This window comes from Cupressus sempervirens, chromosome 2 (genome assembly GCF_028749045.1).
Source record: "Cupressus sempervirens isolate cs-2001-9-10 chromosome 2, ASM2874904v1, whole genome shotgun sequence".
Taxonomy (NCBI): domain Eukaryota; kingdom Viridiplantae; phylum Streptophyta; class Pinopsida; order Cupressales; family Cupressaceae; genus Cupressus; species Cupressus sempervirens.
Window position 1 is genome coordinate 380926435 of NC_143119.1, and position 20037 is coordinate 380946471.

The 20037-nt window shown below is 35.8% G+C and overlaps 1 protein-coding gene across 6 annotated transcripts in view; it reads left to right on the plus strand.

The window, feature by feature from the left end:
• The window catches only part of LOC149572725 (protein ROOT HAIR DEFECTIVE 3-like), a 222895-nt gene that overhangs the window by 190248 nt on the left and 12610 nt on the right, over positions 1-20037 (plus strand). For all 6 annotated transcript variants that reach the window (XM_089813819.1, XM_089813818.1, XM_089813817.1 and 3 more), the window contains 7 exons: positions 8479-8557; positions 8691-8856; positions 9441-9565; positions 9850-10112; positions 10553-10649; positions 11320-11490; positions 11583-11687. In XM_089813819.1, coding sequence (XP_089669945.1) covers positions 8479-8557; positions 8691-8856; positions 9441-9565; positions 9850-10112; positions 10553-10649; positions 11320-11490; positions 11583-11687 — 1006 coding nt within the window. The remainder of the gene's footprint in view (positions 1-8478; positions 8558-8690; positions 8857-9440; positions 9566-9849; positions 10113-10552; positions 10650-11319; positions 11491-11582; positions 11688-20037) is intronic.

Here is a 20037-nt window from a genome sequence, read left to right on the forward strand (position 1 = left end):
AGAATTGTAGGGGGCTCACCTTCTGACACGTCAGATGAGGGCCTTCACAACCATGAAGGGATTCCTGCACATGTATCTTTTTAAGTGCATGGGGAAAGAGTTCAAATTTCTCACTTAGATACTTAGAAATACAAATCATTATCCGTTTTTGCATTGCAATTCTCTTTTCATCAAAATCAGACAAATCATTAGTCATTTCAAAAGTTTTTTCAATTTGTTCACAGGATAGACTAATAACTGAGACACCCAAAAGGGTGACATTTGTATCCCTACCACCCCATTTATTCATGATAGGCTTTAGAACATCTTCACCATTCCTTATTTCATTCCACATATCCAAGATTTTCACCAATTGTTCATAAAATGTTGGCCAATCAATCTTATCTACTAGGTATAAGTTTGTTTTCCTGATTTTATCTTCATACAAATCATTCAGCTCAACATGTAAGGTCTAGAGTTTATTCTTTTCCTCAAATTCCTCAGTAGTATAGAATTCTGGCCTTTGTGGAGTGTTAGGTAATTCGACCGGAGTTGACTTGAATGGTTCAATCGAAGGGCGAGGATAGGTAATTCGGGGTCGGCTTGACTCTCCCACTTTTCTTTTTCCTAGTTGCTTGTCCATATGGGATACTTGAGTTTCCAACTGATGTATCTAGTTCCCTCTCTCCTCATATGCTTTTAGTATTTCTTCAAACTTGGCATTGAGTTCCAGGAATTTACCTTTATCTTTTTCAGCAACTACCACCCCAAAGTCCATCATCTCCCTAGTCATTTTAGACACTTTCTCATTGTCTACCTCACTTGCTCTATAAACAATGATACTAACTGTGTGCTCAACACTTAAAACTTCTTGTAGCTTGGTTTTGTCTCTTTTTTCAATAGACCATATCACCAATGCTTGGTGATCATTGCTATATTTCAAACCTCTATGTGCTTGTATGATTTCATCCTCGGTTTTAAACTGAGTATCCTTTTCCTTTCTAATAGAATCAAAAACCATATCATTGGCTATGTCCCACTTAGGTAAAATCAAAACTCCTGAGTCTTTCAATAATTGCCTTCCCCCTTTAGGGGTCAATTGTGCAAATTCCTTCATGAAGTTGGCTTTGACTTCCTCCTCAATTTCAGAGTCCAACTTATTAGGTTGCTTTGCCTTTATTAATTTGCACTTACTTTCAAAATTGCCAATATTTCTTCTCCACAAAAACTGGGCAAAAGCTCTAGTTTTTACAAAATTTTCACCATCAATGAATTTTTGGGAAGTCTATGCTATTACAGGGTCTATTTCCTTAACCTCTATAATCAACAATAGTAAGATCAAAAGATGGCACATGAGGCTCTTCAGGTACTCCTTCAATATCAGCAGTTGTAATCACAATATCCCCTTCCCCTCCAATTTGCCTCAACTATTCTCTCAGAGATGCTTCATCATCTATTCTGAGTGGTGTCTGGGATGGTGAGTATTCTCCTGCATGAGAGGATGAACCCTGCTCTGTTCTTTGCTTCTTAGGGGCATGTGTCTCAAGGGGGCTTTTAGACCTTGTCCTCTTATATGGAGGAACATATTGTATTTTCTGGGCCACTACATACCCGGCCTTTCTTTGTAATGTATATTGCCCCGGAGTCACAATCATTCTGTTGGTTAACTTCCTTTGCACCTTAATAGCTTTGTCTGGGTATGTTTTAGTTATAATTTCTTTCTTCTCATTTAGTGTTTGCATTATCCTAGTAAAGTTATTCATTAACATATCTATTTTCATTCACCAATATTTCTTATCCGCTAAGGGATCATATTTTGGCTCAAAAGCATTTATAAAGTCTAAGACTTTACTATAAACTATCCATATTTCCTTTCTAACCTCTTGTTCTTGCAGTGAGAACTTATTTCTGATTATGTCCTTTGGAAAATATACAGTTTGTATCTGAACCTTAGCCTTACTCCTTTCTCTAAGGAGGTAATAGAATCCCTCTGAATCAACAAAACAGGCATGGGATTGGGCCATCTGATATTTATCTAAGAATTTCCCTAGGTTTCTCCATCCCTTTTTAACAAACACAAAATTATGAATGACAGTAATAACTGGGAAGAAAGTATCTTTAGATTTTCCTAGCAAATCCCTATCCTCAACTGATCCGATTTGCCATAATAATTCAGCAATCCCTACCTTCAAAGGTACTTGGTATGGTAGCACATGTGGCTTTCCCAAAAAACCATAAACTCTGAAAACAGTAGAGACAACATATGGAATGATATCCCCCCAATTATGGCTCACCAACAACCCTTTAGCATGATCTTTAGGTCTTATTAATTCTAGTAAGGACTGTGGTATTCTAGGGCTATCCCCTCTCAGTAACAGTCTAGGCTTTGAGGCAAAATACTTATCAAATCTGACAAAATTGGCATCAGTTACCTCCCATGTCATGTTTGCACTCCATAATTGAATCGGGAGTCTTTCTCCATCTCTTTCCAATTCTAGTTTCATCTCTTTGGAGAAAAAGGTAACTCCTTTATATAAGCATATATACATTAACATAGAATACTACCAAAAAGGCTTGTCAACTTTAGCTTTTGCTATCCCAATCAAGCCATATGGATTTTTTCTGTCAAGAAAGAACCAAAATCAAGAATTGAACTCATTCCATATTGAAGAGTTTGAGCAATAATAAGAACAATAGAGCCTGGGATGTTATCTTGTTCATCCATACCAAAAATTTTGCAAAGAGATGAATATAAGGCTTGTTCCCTAGGATTAAAATATATTTTCAACAAGGGCTTGGGGGTATTTTGTGTGACTAAGGGCAATGATCCAATTTTGATAAAGTGTTGCTGCAATGGTCCTCCCCTTAGATATACCCTTTGTGCATCATATCTGGCTTGGAGGTCCTCTATGTCAATCTTCTCATGAACATCATGGTTGGGGTTCAGCTTGAATACCTCTCTAATCAGTTCAAGTGAAACCCTTAAAAGGTTATCCCCTACATGGTTCTTTACAACCCTAGTAATCGGATCATATTTCTTGGCCATATCTGCCAGTAGGTCATCATCAAAGAAGACTTTAGGGACAATCAGTTTACCTATGTCACATTCCCAGACATTGCTCATTGGAGTACCCAATTTCTTTTTTGCAAACCATTTCCTAAAAAGTTCTAAACCTCCAATAGATATTTCCGCATCTCTCAACCAGTTTGCTTTGTCAAAGAAACCCTCACTAAACAGTAACCTAGGGCTTTTCGGAATCAATTTTCTACCCCTAGCTAATTCATTCATTGATAGTGGCATTTGTTCCAGAAAATCATCCTGAACTGCCTTCTTCAAGTAATCTACTTTTCTAGAAAAATCCTTGCGTGGAGGCATTGTTTGCAATTTACCCTAATACAATCAGAATTTTTACTTGTCAGAAGTTCAGACGACTTACCTGCCTTTTCTTGCATTTTCACCTTTGTAAATCACTCTGTAGATTGCTGAAAACCTTGAAAAATTCTTGCCCTACCTTTGGAAATCTTCGCACAGTGAGAATTTTGCAGCTTTATACTCAATAATGGAGAATTTAGAATCTTATTACAACATTAAGTTTCACATGAGACAACATTCATAAGGTTTAAAGCTTCAACAGTCAAATTCATGTCGTGCCATGAATTTTAAATTTCCATCGTAGATCATGGAGCATCGAATGGCCTAATTTGAAATCAGAAAGGCTGCCTTAATGCTTTTGAAGATTTGCCAAGCATCAACAAGGCGCATTCCCGCATTTCATAAAGTTTGAACATTTTCACAAAGCTGTTAAGCACGGATTGTCAATCTTCCAAAGATCAACGAACAAGAAAAATCCTTATATCTTCATAACTCCAGCTTTAAAATTACAGGCCCACTAGTATCGTCACCTTCCAACTCAGCAACACATGGACTGACTTACCAATCATTGTGCTCCATATCATTATGCTTTTCCAACTTGGCATGACTCGGTAACCTTCTAAGTGGCTGGCCCCACTTGTCCACATGGCAAGAAGGCGCTTTACCGCTTTGGTTAAAGTTCAATTACTTTCATATTGTGGTGAAACGCCCTCCATTGATCCTCCAAAGATCAACGGTGTTATACATTTTATCTCTTTTACAGCCCAGTTAGCAAAGTCACCCAATGAAATGCATTGCGTTTTTCCAACGTGTTTTTACAATCGCCCACTATTGGTGTTACTATTATCTTTGTTCAACTGAGGGTGTATGACGTCAACCCAATACACGTGGCATGTAGGCGCTTCCCTGCTTAAACTAAACTTCGAGCATGTTCATATTATGGGCAAGCACTACCCGTTGATCGTCTCATGATCAACGATGCATATATCTTGTGCCTTTTGAAATACTTTAATGTTTTGCATGACATCACTCAAGACATGTGTCACCAGGGCACTTTACCGCATTAGGTAAACTCCGCACATCTTCATGAAGCAGTAATACGCTTCAAAGATATAACATCAAAAATAACCCCACCACTCAGCTCGACTAATGGGATAGCTTCAAATTCGAACGTGCTTTGACAATCATTGACAGCTCTGAAAAGTTCTGACACCCTCTAGTTCTTTGTGGCACATTAAAATGCTCGGCGTCATGAAATGCTATGTGGCACAAAGGCGCTTGCACGCATTCGCTAAAAGTCAAGCAAATTCTGAATGCGGGCATGCGCTCATCGTTGATCTTTGAAAGATCAACGATTGATAAATGTTAACCGCCATGATTAAAACATTTCATAAAGTATTAAGGAAATATCAAAGGCGAAACCACGATTAAGGCCAGGTTTAAAATGAAGGATTTTTTGAATTTTGGAAAAACGTCTTAAATTAAATACGGGAAAAGTGTAAAAATAAAACCCTAGGGTAAAAACCTTCTTGCGTGATTTTTATAAAACCTATTTAATGGAATTTTGAAAAACTTAGGGCACATGACAAGGGTTTGATGAAAAATTCAATAATTCTATCTAGGGTTTTGACATATTTCACAATTTTAAACATAGGACTAGGGTTTTTCACTATAGGGTGTAACAAAATTATAAAGGGTGAAAAATCAAGCCAACATGTGGAATGGCGAGAGACACCAGAGTCAATGTACTAGGTCAAGGATGTGTCATGCTTGGATGGGCATGTTTCCATGAAAGCATAGGAGGTAGGCTAGCTTGGGCCTTTTGTTAGGAGCCTTGTTGTGGAGGCTGCATAGTTGCCAATCGCTTCTTGCAATCTATCTTTCAGTGACCATATCGGTGAAAGTAACTATACTGAATTTTCATCTTCTCAGAAGTGGGAGGCTTACCTGACCCTTTCTGCTAGGTAGACTAAGGTTTGCCTTTATTCTTGTCTAAGGCTTTAGTTGTGAGGTCAGCTGTTCAGAAGAGTAGTTGGCATGACTTCCAAATTGTTGTTTCAATCTATCCCACTGCAAAAGCCTGTTGCAAAGATGAGAGAATGTGAGGGAAACACTAGTAGAAGTGATATTGAGTGTCTCTAAAATGTGCTTCTAGGATCGGAGCCAGCTTTTTAGCGTAATCACTACCATATCTTTTTCCTTCATCTTCCGGCCAATAGCATCTAACTAGTCTTGTAGATCCTTGATTTTCAACAAATATGCTTGGAGAGATGTCTTCTCATCCATTATTGTAGAAAATAATTCTTCAAAAAGAAAATACGACTGTTGTTGGACATCTCATGAAGATCCTTCAAGATGTCTCAGATTCTTTAGCTGTTTTACTAGAAGGCAGTTGAAGAAGCTGATCATCTGTAACTAAAAATTTGAATAGCATGACAGCTTCTTGATTATGTTCATCCCATTTATCGTGATTTGTCTGAACTTGTGTAGGATGCACCTCCGTACCCAAAACGATCTTATCAAGACAATTCTATTTAATACTTATCACCATGCACCACTTCTAGGTGTTGTAGCAGCTAAAAACAAAACCGGTAGCTGCCAAATGGCTGTAGGTTGTAAATTGAAAGTGAAACCCATAATTTTTTTTCAGGGTGTGACTGCCAAAGACTGTGCTGGAGACCACTACAAACAAACAAAACAAAATTTTGTGATTTTGCTGAGCTTGATGTGTGCTGATGTGCAGGTCTTGGAAGCTGTGACGCTCACTAAGAAAAGGCTAGGTGTGGGCTTGGTAAAGTCTTTGCCACCAGACAAACACTGGCAGAAAAATCAACTCCGGTGTAAGGGCAGATAATGCCAAAAGAAAATCATAGTTTATTTTGTTTGGGTCTGCTGAATACAAACAAGAATTGTGGCTAGCAGAGAGGTGGTTGTAGGCCAAAGGCTGGCCAGGAAAAAATAAAAATGCAGGGAAAATATGTGTTTTTATGCCACTTTTCAGCAGAAAAGAATCTGCAATTTTCAGAGAAAATCGTGGTAAAGAAAAACTAACAACTATGACACTATTTTTTTCTTTTTTTGACAGACACAAGTAACAGATTCAACCCATGAATTAGCAGTTAAACCGTGATTCGGGTTTTCTAGCAAACTGCTGAAAATATAACCCAGAAATCAGTTTGCTCTGATACCATGAAATTGTTAAAAACTGGATGATAATTGTATTAATTAAGAGTTTACAGGCGCTAATAATAGCATGAATAAAAAAGCAAAGTTATTGTAATAAAAATAGTTTATAAATAGAACTGAATAAGCAAACTAAAAGGAAAACCTCAATGACTATTAACTACGGCTCTAGAAGAACAAGCTTAAAATAACAAGATTCTAAAAATATTAAATATATTCTAATAGTAAAGAAGTATAATATTTTTTGTTTTTGAAATGTATGAACTTTTTTTTTTTTTTTTCTCTTTTTCTGATGTTTTTTGGAATTTTTGATACTTGGGATATAATTGCTAAAAAGAAAGAAGAAATACTGGTAAGAATTAAACAAAAAATAATCAACTCCAAACAATGGCTGATTTTTTATTTATTTCATTAACTAACACATCTGTACCAGGGCTGTGACCTGTACCAAGTTTGATCAGAAAACAAATTGACAACAATCAAGTTTTTCTCCTCCAATCTATACCTTCTGTCCAAATCTGAGTGTTCTGATCCAACCTAAAGCTCTGAATTACCTTGAATGATGTCCCAAAACCCTACATCCAACCTGGAGAATGATGTTAATTCTACCTGTGTTGTATAGCTGACTTCAATGTCTCAAGAAATTATTAAGATTTCTGATAAAACACTGATGTGCTAGCTGCTGAATTTATTTTACCCAAAACAAACTGCTGCAACTATATTCTCCTCCCACAATGGCATGAAATAAAAGTAAAGAACACAATCCACTGCCATCTCCCTAATCTGATCTCTGATCACTGTAAGTTGTGTTGACAAGCCTGATTCAAAATTTTCCCTAAAGAATTTGATGTCTCCCATAATGAGATCTGTACTGAACCAACTGCCAGGAAAGGTTTGATTTTGTCCAGCTCCTTCAACTCCTAAGAATTTTTGTTCTTGGGCATTTGAATCCTGCTCAAACTCTGTCCAGAGCTCAAAGTGCAATAGCTGATGAAAATAATATCCTGGAATGAATGAAAATTGCAGCCCAAACCTCCTTTCTTCCTTTTTATTTTCTCCATAAAGTTTGAAATTTTAGGGTTTCTAATCATTTATGTTAAGGAACTTTATAATATTTTATTTTATTTTATTCCCTAGAAGGGATTCGAACCATCATAAGGCCTTATTTATCATCAATAAGAATGGTCCCTTGTAAAATGATTTATAACTTCATCTCGTATGAATTTGTGCCATGGCCCCTTTATTATATTTTTTAGTAATATAAAGTGATTTGATTAAATCGCTTCATTATAATTCATACTTAGAAAATAATTTAATTATTGTCAATTTATTCATAAACTGATCGTCTGGACTCCAAATTGTGATCTTACCATTGCCAGCAGTCCAAGGATGATTTCTGAATGCTGCAGGCGAACAGATAGTCTCCCTTAAAAAGTAGAAACTACAACCGAAGTTCCAGAATGATCCTGGAGATTCCCTGATGCATCCCGGTTATTTCCCAGTCAATCCTTAAAAAGTAGGAATCCCTCATGAAATTGAGGAAACTGTTCCAAATTGTCCAAAATGGCTCCTGCAGCTCCACAAACCTTTGGGTAGGTCCCTTATCTCCTCTACTGACCTATGAGAACCTTTGATTATATGCGGACCTCTACTATAGTCTGCACTGCCTAAAAAGGGACATTACAAGTGATCTAAATTAACTCTAGTGGTTTTGTAAAGAACCCCAAATGTCAACTCTTTGTATCTGTGTTATTCTGTTTTTTCTGAATAAAGTTTTCAACTTTTTGAACATGTTGTCATTCTTGAATTTCTTGAACTTGTTATATGCATAGCATTCGGTGTTGTGGGCTTTGTTTCTTTCATTTATAAGTTAGTGAAAATGCTTCAGTTCTGGACAAAATATGAAGCATCTCTTTGATAATTGGTTGGCTTGATTTTTGCAGTTACGATGCAGAAGTTCTTTACTTTGATGAGAGTGTAAGAACAGAAAAACGACAGCAGTTAGTGAATAAATCACTAGACGTAAGTTTATTTCTGTCTGGATACCGCGGTATATTGTTTTTTGCTTCCAATCGTTGCTGTCTCTCCTCTTCAGGGAATTACTCAATTAAAGATTAGGATAGGAAAGTTTTTCTAAGCTTGAAGCTCTTTGCAGCTTGTATACCCTGCCTATCTGGCCATGCTAGGGCATCTTCGTTCTGATGCTTTCCACAGATTCAAAAATGAGCTTGAAGAGGGTGTAAGAAATGGTGAAGGCTTTGCAGCTGTTGTTCGACACTGTACAAAAAGTTGTCTGGAACAGTTTGATCAAGAATTGGCAGGTGTGTTTATGGGAACATAAGTATTTTATCTAGGTTAGTATGAATCTTGAAATGATTGTAAGTAATGCTTTTGGTCTTTATAAGAAGACTATTCTAGAAATTGGGTATGTGGTACATGCCACATAGAATATGAATATAATTTTTATTAATTACTAACTACATGGACTTTTACTGGGTTGACACAATAGGATTTCCTTTATTCTGACCAATTTGGATGACAATATGTTGCTGCAACAGAAAAGCAATGTGACAAGTAGTGTCAATAAATATTTTGTTAGCAATAACTAGAGTCACTGAGTTGAGCTATACATATTGCTTATTGACTTTGTTGTCCATGTTAATTTGCCTTTGATTTAAACAAAATAAAATTTACATTGTTTCTGTCAATCTCTTGGTAGCTTGGGGTGTTTTAGTGATTTGATCTATTCAAATAGCAGCGTTGACAGATGCCAACTATTTATTATTACCTAAGTTCAAAACTATATAACTTTATTGTAAGTGGAAGATGCAAATATTTAGCTTTGAGAATTTGTTATCCATAATTTTGATGAGACATTCACATTGTATTAACTTCAACTTTGCAGATGCTAAAGTTCAACAAGCGAATTGGGACTCTTCAAAAACTCAATACAAACTCCAGCGAGATATTGATTCTCATGCAGCATCTGTGCAAGCTGCTAAGTTGTCTGAGATTAAAAAACAATTTGAGGTAGGAACTTAAATATGTCAACAACTCAGCCTAATCCCTTCTATGAATGGCAGGGCCTAGCTTTGTACTTGAATAATCTTTGTGGGCTATATATCAAGCTAACCTGATTTTCTACCTTATTATGTTTTTAATAACCTCTGCTATATGTTGAGGCAATTTTTGAAAATTCCGACATTCAATGTTTCCTGATTTGGAAGTTCAATATAATTAAAAATTTCTTGTTCTTTTGATTTGGGACAGTATGTTGAAATTTGATGACATGTTCTTACTTTTTGAGTGTCCAGATGCGGCTAAATGAAGCCCTTGCTGAACCAGTGGCATCTCTTCTCGAGGCTCCATCACAAAACACTTGGCCAGAAATAAGGAAACTTCTACAGATTGTTACCGAAAGAGCGGCGTCAGATTTTACATCTGCGATTGCTGGATTTGAGATTGATGATGTGACCTCTAGTAAGATGATTAAAGATTTAAAAGATTACGGAAGAAGTGTGGTGGAGAGGAAGGCCAGGGAAGAAGCTGGGCAAGTTCTCATTCTCATGAAGGAGAGGTAAACCATAATGTACTAGCTGTGCTAATTGAGAATTGAATGTGTTTTAAATTTTAATCAGATCAGCAAATATCTTGAAAAAATTGCAAGTTGTTGTGTCAATGGCTGGTTACCAACCACGTTCAAATTGGATCAATGGTATTTTGCAGATCCAGGCATGAATCCTGAGGTGTGAAAAAATCAGGATTTTTTAATCAAGATTAGTGATTTAACCTCCATTTGGCATGAAATCAATCAAACTGATTTTTTAATCAAGATTAGTGATTTAACCTCAATTTGGCATGAAATCAATCAAACTATTATTGGTCTCTATTTTCATGAAATTTTTGATGTTTTTTGATTTCTGATTAATTGAAATAATCTTTATCATTTGGTTCCCCAAGTCAATTCTGAGAAAGTTTTAGGTAAAGCTCTTTACTTTTAGTGGCCATACTTTGCAGGTTTTCATCTGTCTTCAGTCATGATGCTGATTCAATGCCAAGAGTCTGGACTGGGAAAGAAGATATTAGAGCTATTACAAAAGATGCTCGTTCTGCGGTAAAGCTCATCTTTGGATTGACATTGTATTGTATTTCAAAAATGATTGCTGGTATATTCTGGTTTTATTAACGCAACTCTACATGTAGGTAGCTTTTGAGGAAACCTAGCTTTCACTTGGGTTGGCTTGGTTTGTTTGATCTTCAGTTTGTGATACCAGGGGTTCTATTGAAGGCTTTTGGTTTTGATAGTAGCCCGTGTCCTCAAGGAGGGTTAAATTATAGTTTTAAAACTAGGGTTTGACAGTATTTTGGCAGCCCAAAGTTTTTTTGCTACATATTGAATTCTTATGTCATGGAAAATGTTTCTTGAGCTGGTTGTGAAGTTATTTTGTACCCTCCCTCAATGCTTTCCCTGAAGGCCTTCACTTCACTTCAAAATGGAGTAATGTCTGTTTGTTCAACTTAGTTGTCCGAAGATTTTTGTTTAGAGAATAATCTTTGCTTTTTATCCAAATTAGACTTTATAGCATAGCTAGCTGCAATTAGGGAGGTAATATTTGCAATCTTGGCAAGCTAATACTTTAGCTTTCCATATATTAGAAGATATAATATGGTTTAGTTGCCCTTTGCATTGTCTATTGCATTATATTTATGTTTGCGAAAATTTAGGTATATTTTCTGTGGCATTTATTTAGTTTATATTGAGAGTTTGAACATCTGTTTTGCAGTCTTTGAAGCTGCTTGCTGTTATGGCAGCCATACGATTGGATGAGGAACCAGATATGATTGAGGCAACTCTTTCTTCTGCATTAACAGAAAGTGCTGATGCAGATGGTTCCATTATGGAGAGAAGCTTATCTACTCCAGTGAACGCACTTGCATCAAGCACTTGGGAAGGGGTATGCTTTTTGGTTGTCTTTTCTTGGATTTTTGGGTTATTTATTCTTTTGTTTAATTGGATAATCCGGAGTAGAAATTTCTATCTTTGCAGGTTGCACCCTCAAATATTTTGATTTCACCAGTTCAATGCAGATCACTATGGAGACAATTTAAATCTGAGACAGAGTACATTGTTGGTCAAGCATTGGCTGCCCAGGTCAGCCTCCCTAATGCAAGCATCAATAAAATTTTGTGGATTTTGTAGTACCATAAAACTGATTCTTTGCCCAGGTTGACTTGTCACCTTGAATTAAATGATATTTTCTGTTAAACTTTGGCTGTTGACAAATCAAATTGTGGATAATTTTAGTAGGTTGTGTTAGGTGTTTTGATATGACTATATTATTCATGACAAGCTCCTGATTAGTTGCTCCTTATGATGGCAAGTTGTCAATATAGACAACAACAATGACAATCTATAACCAATTTTTTTGACATATTCAGCTTAGAGGGATATATTTGGAATTTAGATTCTTGAAGGTAAAAATTTTGTCAGTCATTATGAGACTGCACAAAAGACTTAGTGAAAGGTAAAGTGTGTGCATGGCAGTCAAAACCTTGACTTCATATAGGTGTGAAAAAATTCAAACAACTCCACATTGCTCTTGCTTGTATTTCCAATTTTCCATTTGCCAGTGACTAGAAATAAACTTGCAATTTTAATTAAAGCCCCCTACATTCAGCTGCTTTCTGATGATTGTAAATGCCCGTTGCCACCTTAAATATTCATTTGATTTTTCCTAAACTGGTTAAAATGTGATTGCTGGCAAAATCATGAGTGCCTGTAAAATAACAATGTCCCTATGATGTGTATTGAACTCATAATTTTTTGGAACATGATGTTGCAAGAGACTGTAGGAGTTATTTCTGTGTTGCCGAGTCCCAGTCAAGCTTGGGCTTCTTTAGTTATGTTGGGTAACAAGTTTTAAACTATGGCGCAGAGCACAATCAGCTTTACACTTGATTTTGTACATCCATCTGCATCTAATTGGCTTTTACTTGGAAGTAATCTTTCCAATTCACAGGTTCAATTCTTCAATGAGGCATTGTACTCAATCTGCACTCCAGCTTTAACTTAGATTTACCTTTAGGTTGTGCATATTCTTGTGGCTCAGGCATCTTGAAATGGCCAAAATAAAGTAAAGGGAACATGGTTAATTGAATCAACATTTTGTTTCCCTATTTACTAGTGCCATGTATTTTATTCAGGTAATTCATCATCCTGCACCTTTTTTAGAGTGGAATAAAAGTTAAAACTGCTTGGGCCCCATGGTTGGGTTTCGTTGTATTCCTATGTTGAAGGAACAATGTTTGGAATTGAAGCTAGTTTAGATCAATGTCATTGATAAACCAATGATGTGGAAGTAATATCAACCAAAGTTTGACACGTTGGTGATTGCAGTGCAGTGCAAGAATTAGAGCAGTAAGTTTTAAGAACTACATTGCCAGTTCCTTGCATACTACTAACTACTTGCTGCTCAAAGTTACAAACAAATAGTGTTTTTGCTTCTTTGACATCAACATTTGGCCTAACGACAACTTTGCTAGTATAAATATCATTGAGCTTGTATGCCTTGACTGTTTTCTGTAGCTAGTAAAGAAATATTTGTTGCTCTTATGATCTAGTTTACTATCTATCATGAAATAAAATGTTATCTAGCAATGACATATTTGTTGCACTTTGAATCTAGTCTATTTTCTATCATGGATTAAGATATTAGCTTAAAAAGAAATATATTAAGCTAGCTTGCTTGTTATCACAAACTAAAACATATGTAGCTGAAAAAAGTGGAAAAAATGTTGGGTTTATACATCTGATATAGGAAGTCCATTCTCCACATATCTTAGCTATTAAGAGAATTAAATAACCCCTTGGGTCTCTATGGTTGGGTTACTTGAAATTGATGTGGTCAATCAACCACATCTGAAATTGATGCTAATCGAGGTTTTCCTTGCCGATACAGCAATGATGTGGAAGTTTTACTGTCAAAGGCTGACACATCAGGGATACTGATAGAGTTCAAGAACAATTAGAGCCCTAATTTGTGCAAAGGAAGCACAATACTAGTTCTTGACACATTACTACCCACCTGCTGCTCAAATTGATTAAGAAAGAAAGCAGCATAAGAAAACTACACATCATAAGGAGCAGGAGTAAACCACTTAGGCCTCCATGGTTGCGTTGCTTGAAATTCTCATGGTGAAGCATACTAGTAATTGTGATAGATCTGAAGAAGAATTAGAGCCCTAATTTTTAAAGGAAGCACCATACTAGTTCTTGAAATACTACTACATATCTGCAGGTCAAATTACCAAACAATGTCAATGGACCATTGGTCTATTTGTGAAGTTGAATGGCTCACAAAGAGCCCACCAAAAGATCAAGGCTTGTTGAGTGCAAGGCTCCAACATCATAAGGGATGAGGTCGGGATCATGCCCCGGGTGATTTTGATGGCATGGATGCCCTTCAATCCTTGGTTCTAAGCCGAAGAGGTTTCAGGCACGAGTGGGTTTGTATCGGGTTCCTAAAAAGTCTATGTGGTGGCCTTTTCTGGTTGGTTGCTCACAGGCTTTGTGCCTTGCCTCACAGGTCTAAACCCTCCGTCAAAAAAAAATTTACCAAGCAAAGGTAGATTTTGTTTCTTTAACATCAACATTTGGACTGATGATAACATTATTGGTAGAATTATCAATGAGTTTGGATGCCTTTGATTGTTCACTATAGCTAGCAAAGAAGTATATTTAGGTCCTTGAACCTAGTTTGCTTGTTACCAGGAATAGAAACACTGCAGCTGAAAAGAGTGGAACAATTGTTTGGGTCATGCATCTGATTTGGGAAGCTCACCTCCTACACATCATGGAAACCACTTGGGCCTTCATGGTTGTATCGCTTCAAATTCTTTTGGGTAATTAACCATGTCTTAAGTTGAGGCCCAAAGATGGATTTTATTCACTGATAAACCAGTATTGTTTAAGTAATATCTCTAAAGGTTTATATGCTGGTCACCATGACCAGAGTCCAAGAAGAACTAGAGTTCAAAAATTATGTTATATTTTGAAGTTGACATTCACTTTTAGAAAAATATAACATAATTTCACTTTATGTTATGTTTTTAAGTTACTTTATCATTTTGATTTTTCACTTAAAGTAACTATAGAGCACTTTATGTTATATTTTTGAGTTGCTTTTTAATATTTCACTTAAGTGATTATATTTACTATATAGTTTAATTTAGTTTTTGAGTTTTAATATAAAAAATCTTAGTAAATATTACTTCTAAAATGATTTTTGCACATTATATATTAATTAGTGTTAAATATTATTTATGACCCATTTGAGTAATATTTCTTCAAAAATTAAATTGACATATCCTTAATTCATTACTTAAGTTGTGCATAACATGTCTATAAGCACATTTTCATCAAAATATGCAATTGCACTCAAAAGGTGCGATTTTGAATTAAATTGCAATTCGAAACCACATAAAACATGTCACTACATGTATTTAAAAATATACAGTGACTCCTAAAAGGTGAGACATGCATGTTTGAGTGTTTTCAAAACATGTAGTGACCTTCAAAAAGTGCGATTTTGCTGAGGAGTCATATTTGAAGATTTTAAAACATGTAATTACATCAAAAAGGTGTGATTTGTCTTCAAATGCATGTATATGTCTTCAAGAAACGTGATTTTGAAGATTGAAGGGAGATTTTCATGCACTTGCCCTCTAAGAACATGTTTTTTCTTGAGATCTCCAAATTTTTAATTCCGAACCAAAGAAATCTCCTACCTAGGGTCGTCTTTACATTTGAATGCATTCGCATGCATTTGGCGTCCGAATCCATGAAGAAATCTTTGCTTTTTCTGAACATTTGAAGCCACGTTTTTGGCAAAAACGTCCATTCTTGGGTGATTTTGATCACGTTTTTAGCTAAGGGGCATTTTGGAGTTTCCATACATGATATTGCTATTGGCAAACATGTTTTTGCCCTTCATTTGCAAAAATGATTTACTTTGGGGCAGATTGGAAACGCATTTTTGATGAAAAACGTCCCAAGAGTTTGCATTTGTTAAAAAAATTGGTATCTTGAGGGATTGTAGGGCATATTTTGGGCATTTTTATCCAAAAATGCCTCATTTGATGCTCTTTTCGAATTCATCATTGCAAGGCTGAAGAGGTCCAAATTTGTTTGAGATTTTTTCAAAGTTGGAACTTCTTCCCCTTTATTTTTTGCATATTAATCTTCAAGTAATTAGACATTTTCCATTTTGCTAATTAATTCATGCTTATCTTTGCTGTTTTGATGCATGTTTTAGCTTGATGTTACACACTTGTTGATGTAGATGCTATGAAAAGTGCATTTTTTTTTTTAAATGATGAAAAGTCTCATTTTCATACTTTTGTTTTTTCCCAAATTCCAAATTCGAGTTTGCATGTTGAAGTGCCTTTCTTGTTGACATGTTTGAGTCTGATATCAAAGGTACATGTTTCTTTTGTGTTTGTTTTCATTGTTTGTTTGCTTGCTTTTTTATTTTTCTTCATTTGGAAGAAGTTGCAAGTTCTTTGCCAAGAACTTGAGCACGTTTCACTTTACTCAACCTTCTATCATTGCATGCAAGTGCATCATTTCATTTCATGCCAAGGCACATTGCATCCATTCCTTTCATATGCAATTACATGTAATTCCACTTTTCATGTCATAACACATTGCATCTTATTCTCTACATGCAATTACTTGTAAACTCACCTTCCATCCGTGCTTACATGCAATCTCACTTTTCGTTCCCAATCGCATGTCACATATATATGTAATTCACTTTTCGTGCAATGACATCTTGAAAATTCGTTTTTTGACTTAAGTCACTCTTCAAATTTTTCATTTGCATACATTCTCATGCATTCAACTTTCATGCTTTACAACATACCCATAAACACTCACGTTTACCTCACATTTCCATCTTCTCAAGCCATATTTCAGCCCTTACATATGCATGTTATTTCCTTTCAAGATCACACTAGATTGTTGAAGTGGCTAATCCATACTCCAAAGCTTTGTTGCTGATCGAGAATCAACATTTTTATGGCAGCAATATCCTCTGATGATGTGTTCACATTTTGGAATTTTCATGTTGCACCACAAGCACAAGAAATGCTCTTATCCACAAAATCGAAAGAAAAAATGAAATAATAATATGATAAGGAATTGGTTCATACAACTCCATCTCATGTCATGTCTATTCTTGATAGTGTGTCAAATACAGAGATCGGGCATATGGATATGATTGATTTCTTGCGAAGAATAGAAGCTCCTGCTAATCATGAAATGAAATGCATCAAAAGGAGTGATATTCATTTGGTGTTTACATTCCCTAATGGAATTTGTTCTAGGATGTGCAAAGCGTTTCAATCTAGAGTCTAAATTGATCAAGGATGTAGATGGTAATGTCATTATTAGTCTTGATCCTGAGGTCATTGAACAAATTTTCAAAGTACCACAGATTGCAGAATGTGTGGATTTGACAAAAAGAAGCATCTTTAGAAATATGGAATGAAAACAAGGGAAATTGTCAAAAATATGTTAATTTATATTGGTTGGATTCCAAGAGAAACAATTTCTCAAGATGGCCTAAAAGTTAAAACCATTCATAGATCTAGTTTCAAGCCAAAATACAAAGACTTGATTACTCTTCTTAGCAGAGTATGTGGTCTCAAGGATTCCAATGATTTTGAACCATGGATGTACAAGTTCATTTTTCAAATCATTAGTAATAAGGAACATATCTTTTGGGGAGAGCTTATCAGCACTGTGCTTTGTGAGCAACTCCTCAATATAGGAACATTAGCACTGTTCTACATGAATTCTTATCTTGTTTATATTGTTGCTGCTATGGGAACTTTTTTAGGACTTTCAACCAAAGGAGACCGTCTTCAAGTTCTAGTTTGAGAGTATTATGATCAGAGTACTTTGACAAATAGTAAGTATCACTATAGGAGAGTTCAGGATGCATTCTTTGGACATTTTGGGTGCTTGTTTGATAAGAAATTGTTTGTCAAAAGAGTGTTTGATGAGGCTTGGGATAACGTTAATCAATATGGTTGCATCTTTATTCAATTTCCAACTTTTACCTATTTGAGAGTTGGGTATTTCAAAGGAGAATCATATCCCTTACCTACGTATGTTACTGATAGGATCATTCTAATGGAATTGGCTAGACAACTCATGGAGGTTCAATCTGATCAACATACTATGCATAGACCAGGTTTTGGTATTTCTTCTGCCAAAACCTTGGCGATCAGTCATTATATGATAATTTTTCTACACAAAGCCAAAGCCATGGAAGTAGAAATTCAGTTGATTACATTGAAGAAGTTCAAAGCTAGATATGATTTTGATTACAGAGAGATGAATTCAAAAATTAAGAGAGCATTTACTCATGTTCATCGAATAGAAGACTTTGGATTGATATGCGTAAAGAGTTGGATATCATGAAGATGGATTAGTGCAGGTTAACATTGCAGCAGATTATTGATCTTAACATGCTTGAAATTCCATCTGATTTTTCGAATTGAAGATGATGGTAATATTCTTGATCCAGAATATCATCAGGCTGGTTTAGATAAATAAATGCCCTTTTCCCATTCAATGACAGCAAAAACAAGGTACTTCTATCCTTAATTGATTTTAGTCCATTTTGGCAAACACCAATAAATGGTTGAAAACCAAAGGTTTTAAAGGGGCCAATCCAAAGTTGGGGTTGGATTGTGGAAGTTTTGGTCCACCTAGAAGGAAGTCACAATTAGAAATTGCGGGCACAGATGGTGCATCTTCCTCTAATGTAAAGAAATCTCTCAAATTCAAATTGAAAGGCGGAAAGGGATTTAAATTATCTTAGACACCTGAACAAGTTCAAGAGTTAGAAGGAGAATCACATGAAGGACTTGATGAAGAAGATGAGGAGAAAGGAGAAGTCGTGATCATATCTTCTCCACGACCTATACAAACTTAGGGACCATCTATGCATAAAGTACCTTTTTTTGGGTACGATAGATGATGATGTGGATTCATTCTCCATTGTTTTCACATCTTCTATCCTGACCTCAGAAGTAAATACGTCAGCTCTTCCTATCTCTTCTATAGCTCCTCCCATTTTAACAGCCAAATAGTGCGAACACTTAGGGAATGTGTTTGAGAATTTTCTAACCCTCACAGGTCATGTTTATTAGCTTGATACATCCTTAACTAGTTTTGAGTTGTTTATGACAAAATCTTCCTATCATGCACCTATGAATACAGTTGTACAAACTGAGTCATGCTCAATCATGACAGAGATACAATCGGGATCAATGCCAATGGTCTCCACTGTATTTGTTTCTGCAGATGAAAATTTCAGTTTGCCTGAAGTTGAGCAAGATTACAATAAAGAGAAGAAAGGTTATTGTACCCCCATATGACCTTCCTATTAAGAAAACTAAGTCCAAATCTTTGCAAGATAAGATTGTTTCAAGGATCTTATTTGATTTTGAAAAGACTAAGTTTGTAGAAATTGTTGAGCCATTGGTGGACAAGCCAGTTGAAGAACTTATTTGTTTTGATTACAAGTTCATTAAAGTAGAAATTGGAAAGTAATCATGACTAAATTTCTTACAAGATGCTCAAGATGCACTAGACAATGTGCCAAAGAGTAATCATGAATTATGGGAGAAGAAAATCAGCTCAAGCAGGAGGTTGCTCACTTATATGAGGTTACTAGACAACAATCCTCACAACATGCAGTTTTATCCCAGATACCTAGAGAGAGAAGGATAATAGAAGCTACAAAGTCTTGGATGGGAGAAGTCATTTTTGAAGGAGTACAAGCCATTGCAGATACAACCAAAGTCCTTGGACGTATCAAAAATATGGAAGAAATGGTACACGCTTTGATTGCATCTTTGATTTGGGAAGCTAATACTTTGAAAGAAATTTTGAATGATTGGGATGAGATCGCTAAATTTGATCTGGATGCCATGGTCACGTGTGATGTTCTTCCATCTTGTGAAATCGTTTGTAGATATCATGGACTCATGGGTTATAAAGAAGAGACACTAAGAAAGTTTGTAACAAAGTTGCAAGCAAAATTAGAAGATTGTTAGGCTATAGAAATTGGAATCGTGAGTGACTTGGGACAAATGGGATGTCAAATTCTCGATGAACATGGTAACTTGGTTGCAATTGAAGGGATGACTTCAGAATATACAATTTGGTTCAATGCTGATTAGATTCTGAAGATTTTGGTTCCCATACAATGAACAAGTTTGCTTTGTATAAATCTTTAGCAAAGCACTTACAAGATTCTCTATCAGCAAATTCTAAGATTTTGAAATCAACATATGTTGATGCAGTGAGGATAAAAGCCATTTCAAAGACAATGGAGATTTTGGATCTTCCTATAGTGCATGATGTCATCGTCAAATTCAAGGCACCAAAGAACAATCTTTAAGATTGTTACTTTGTTTGAAGGTTG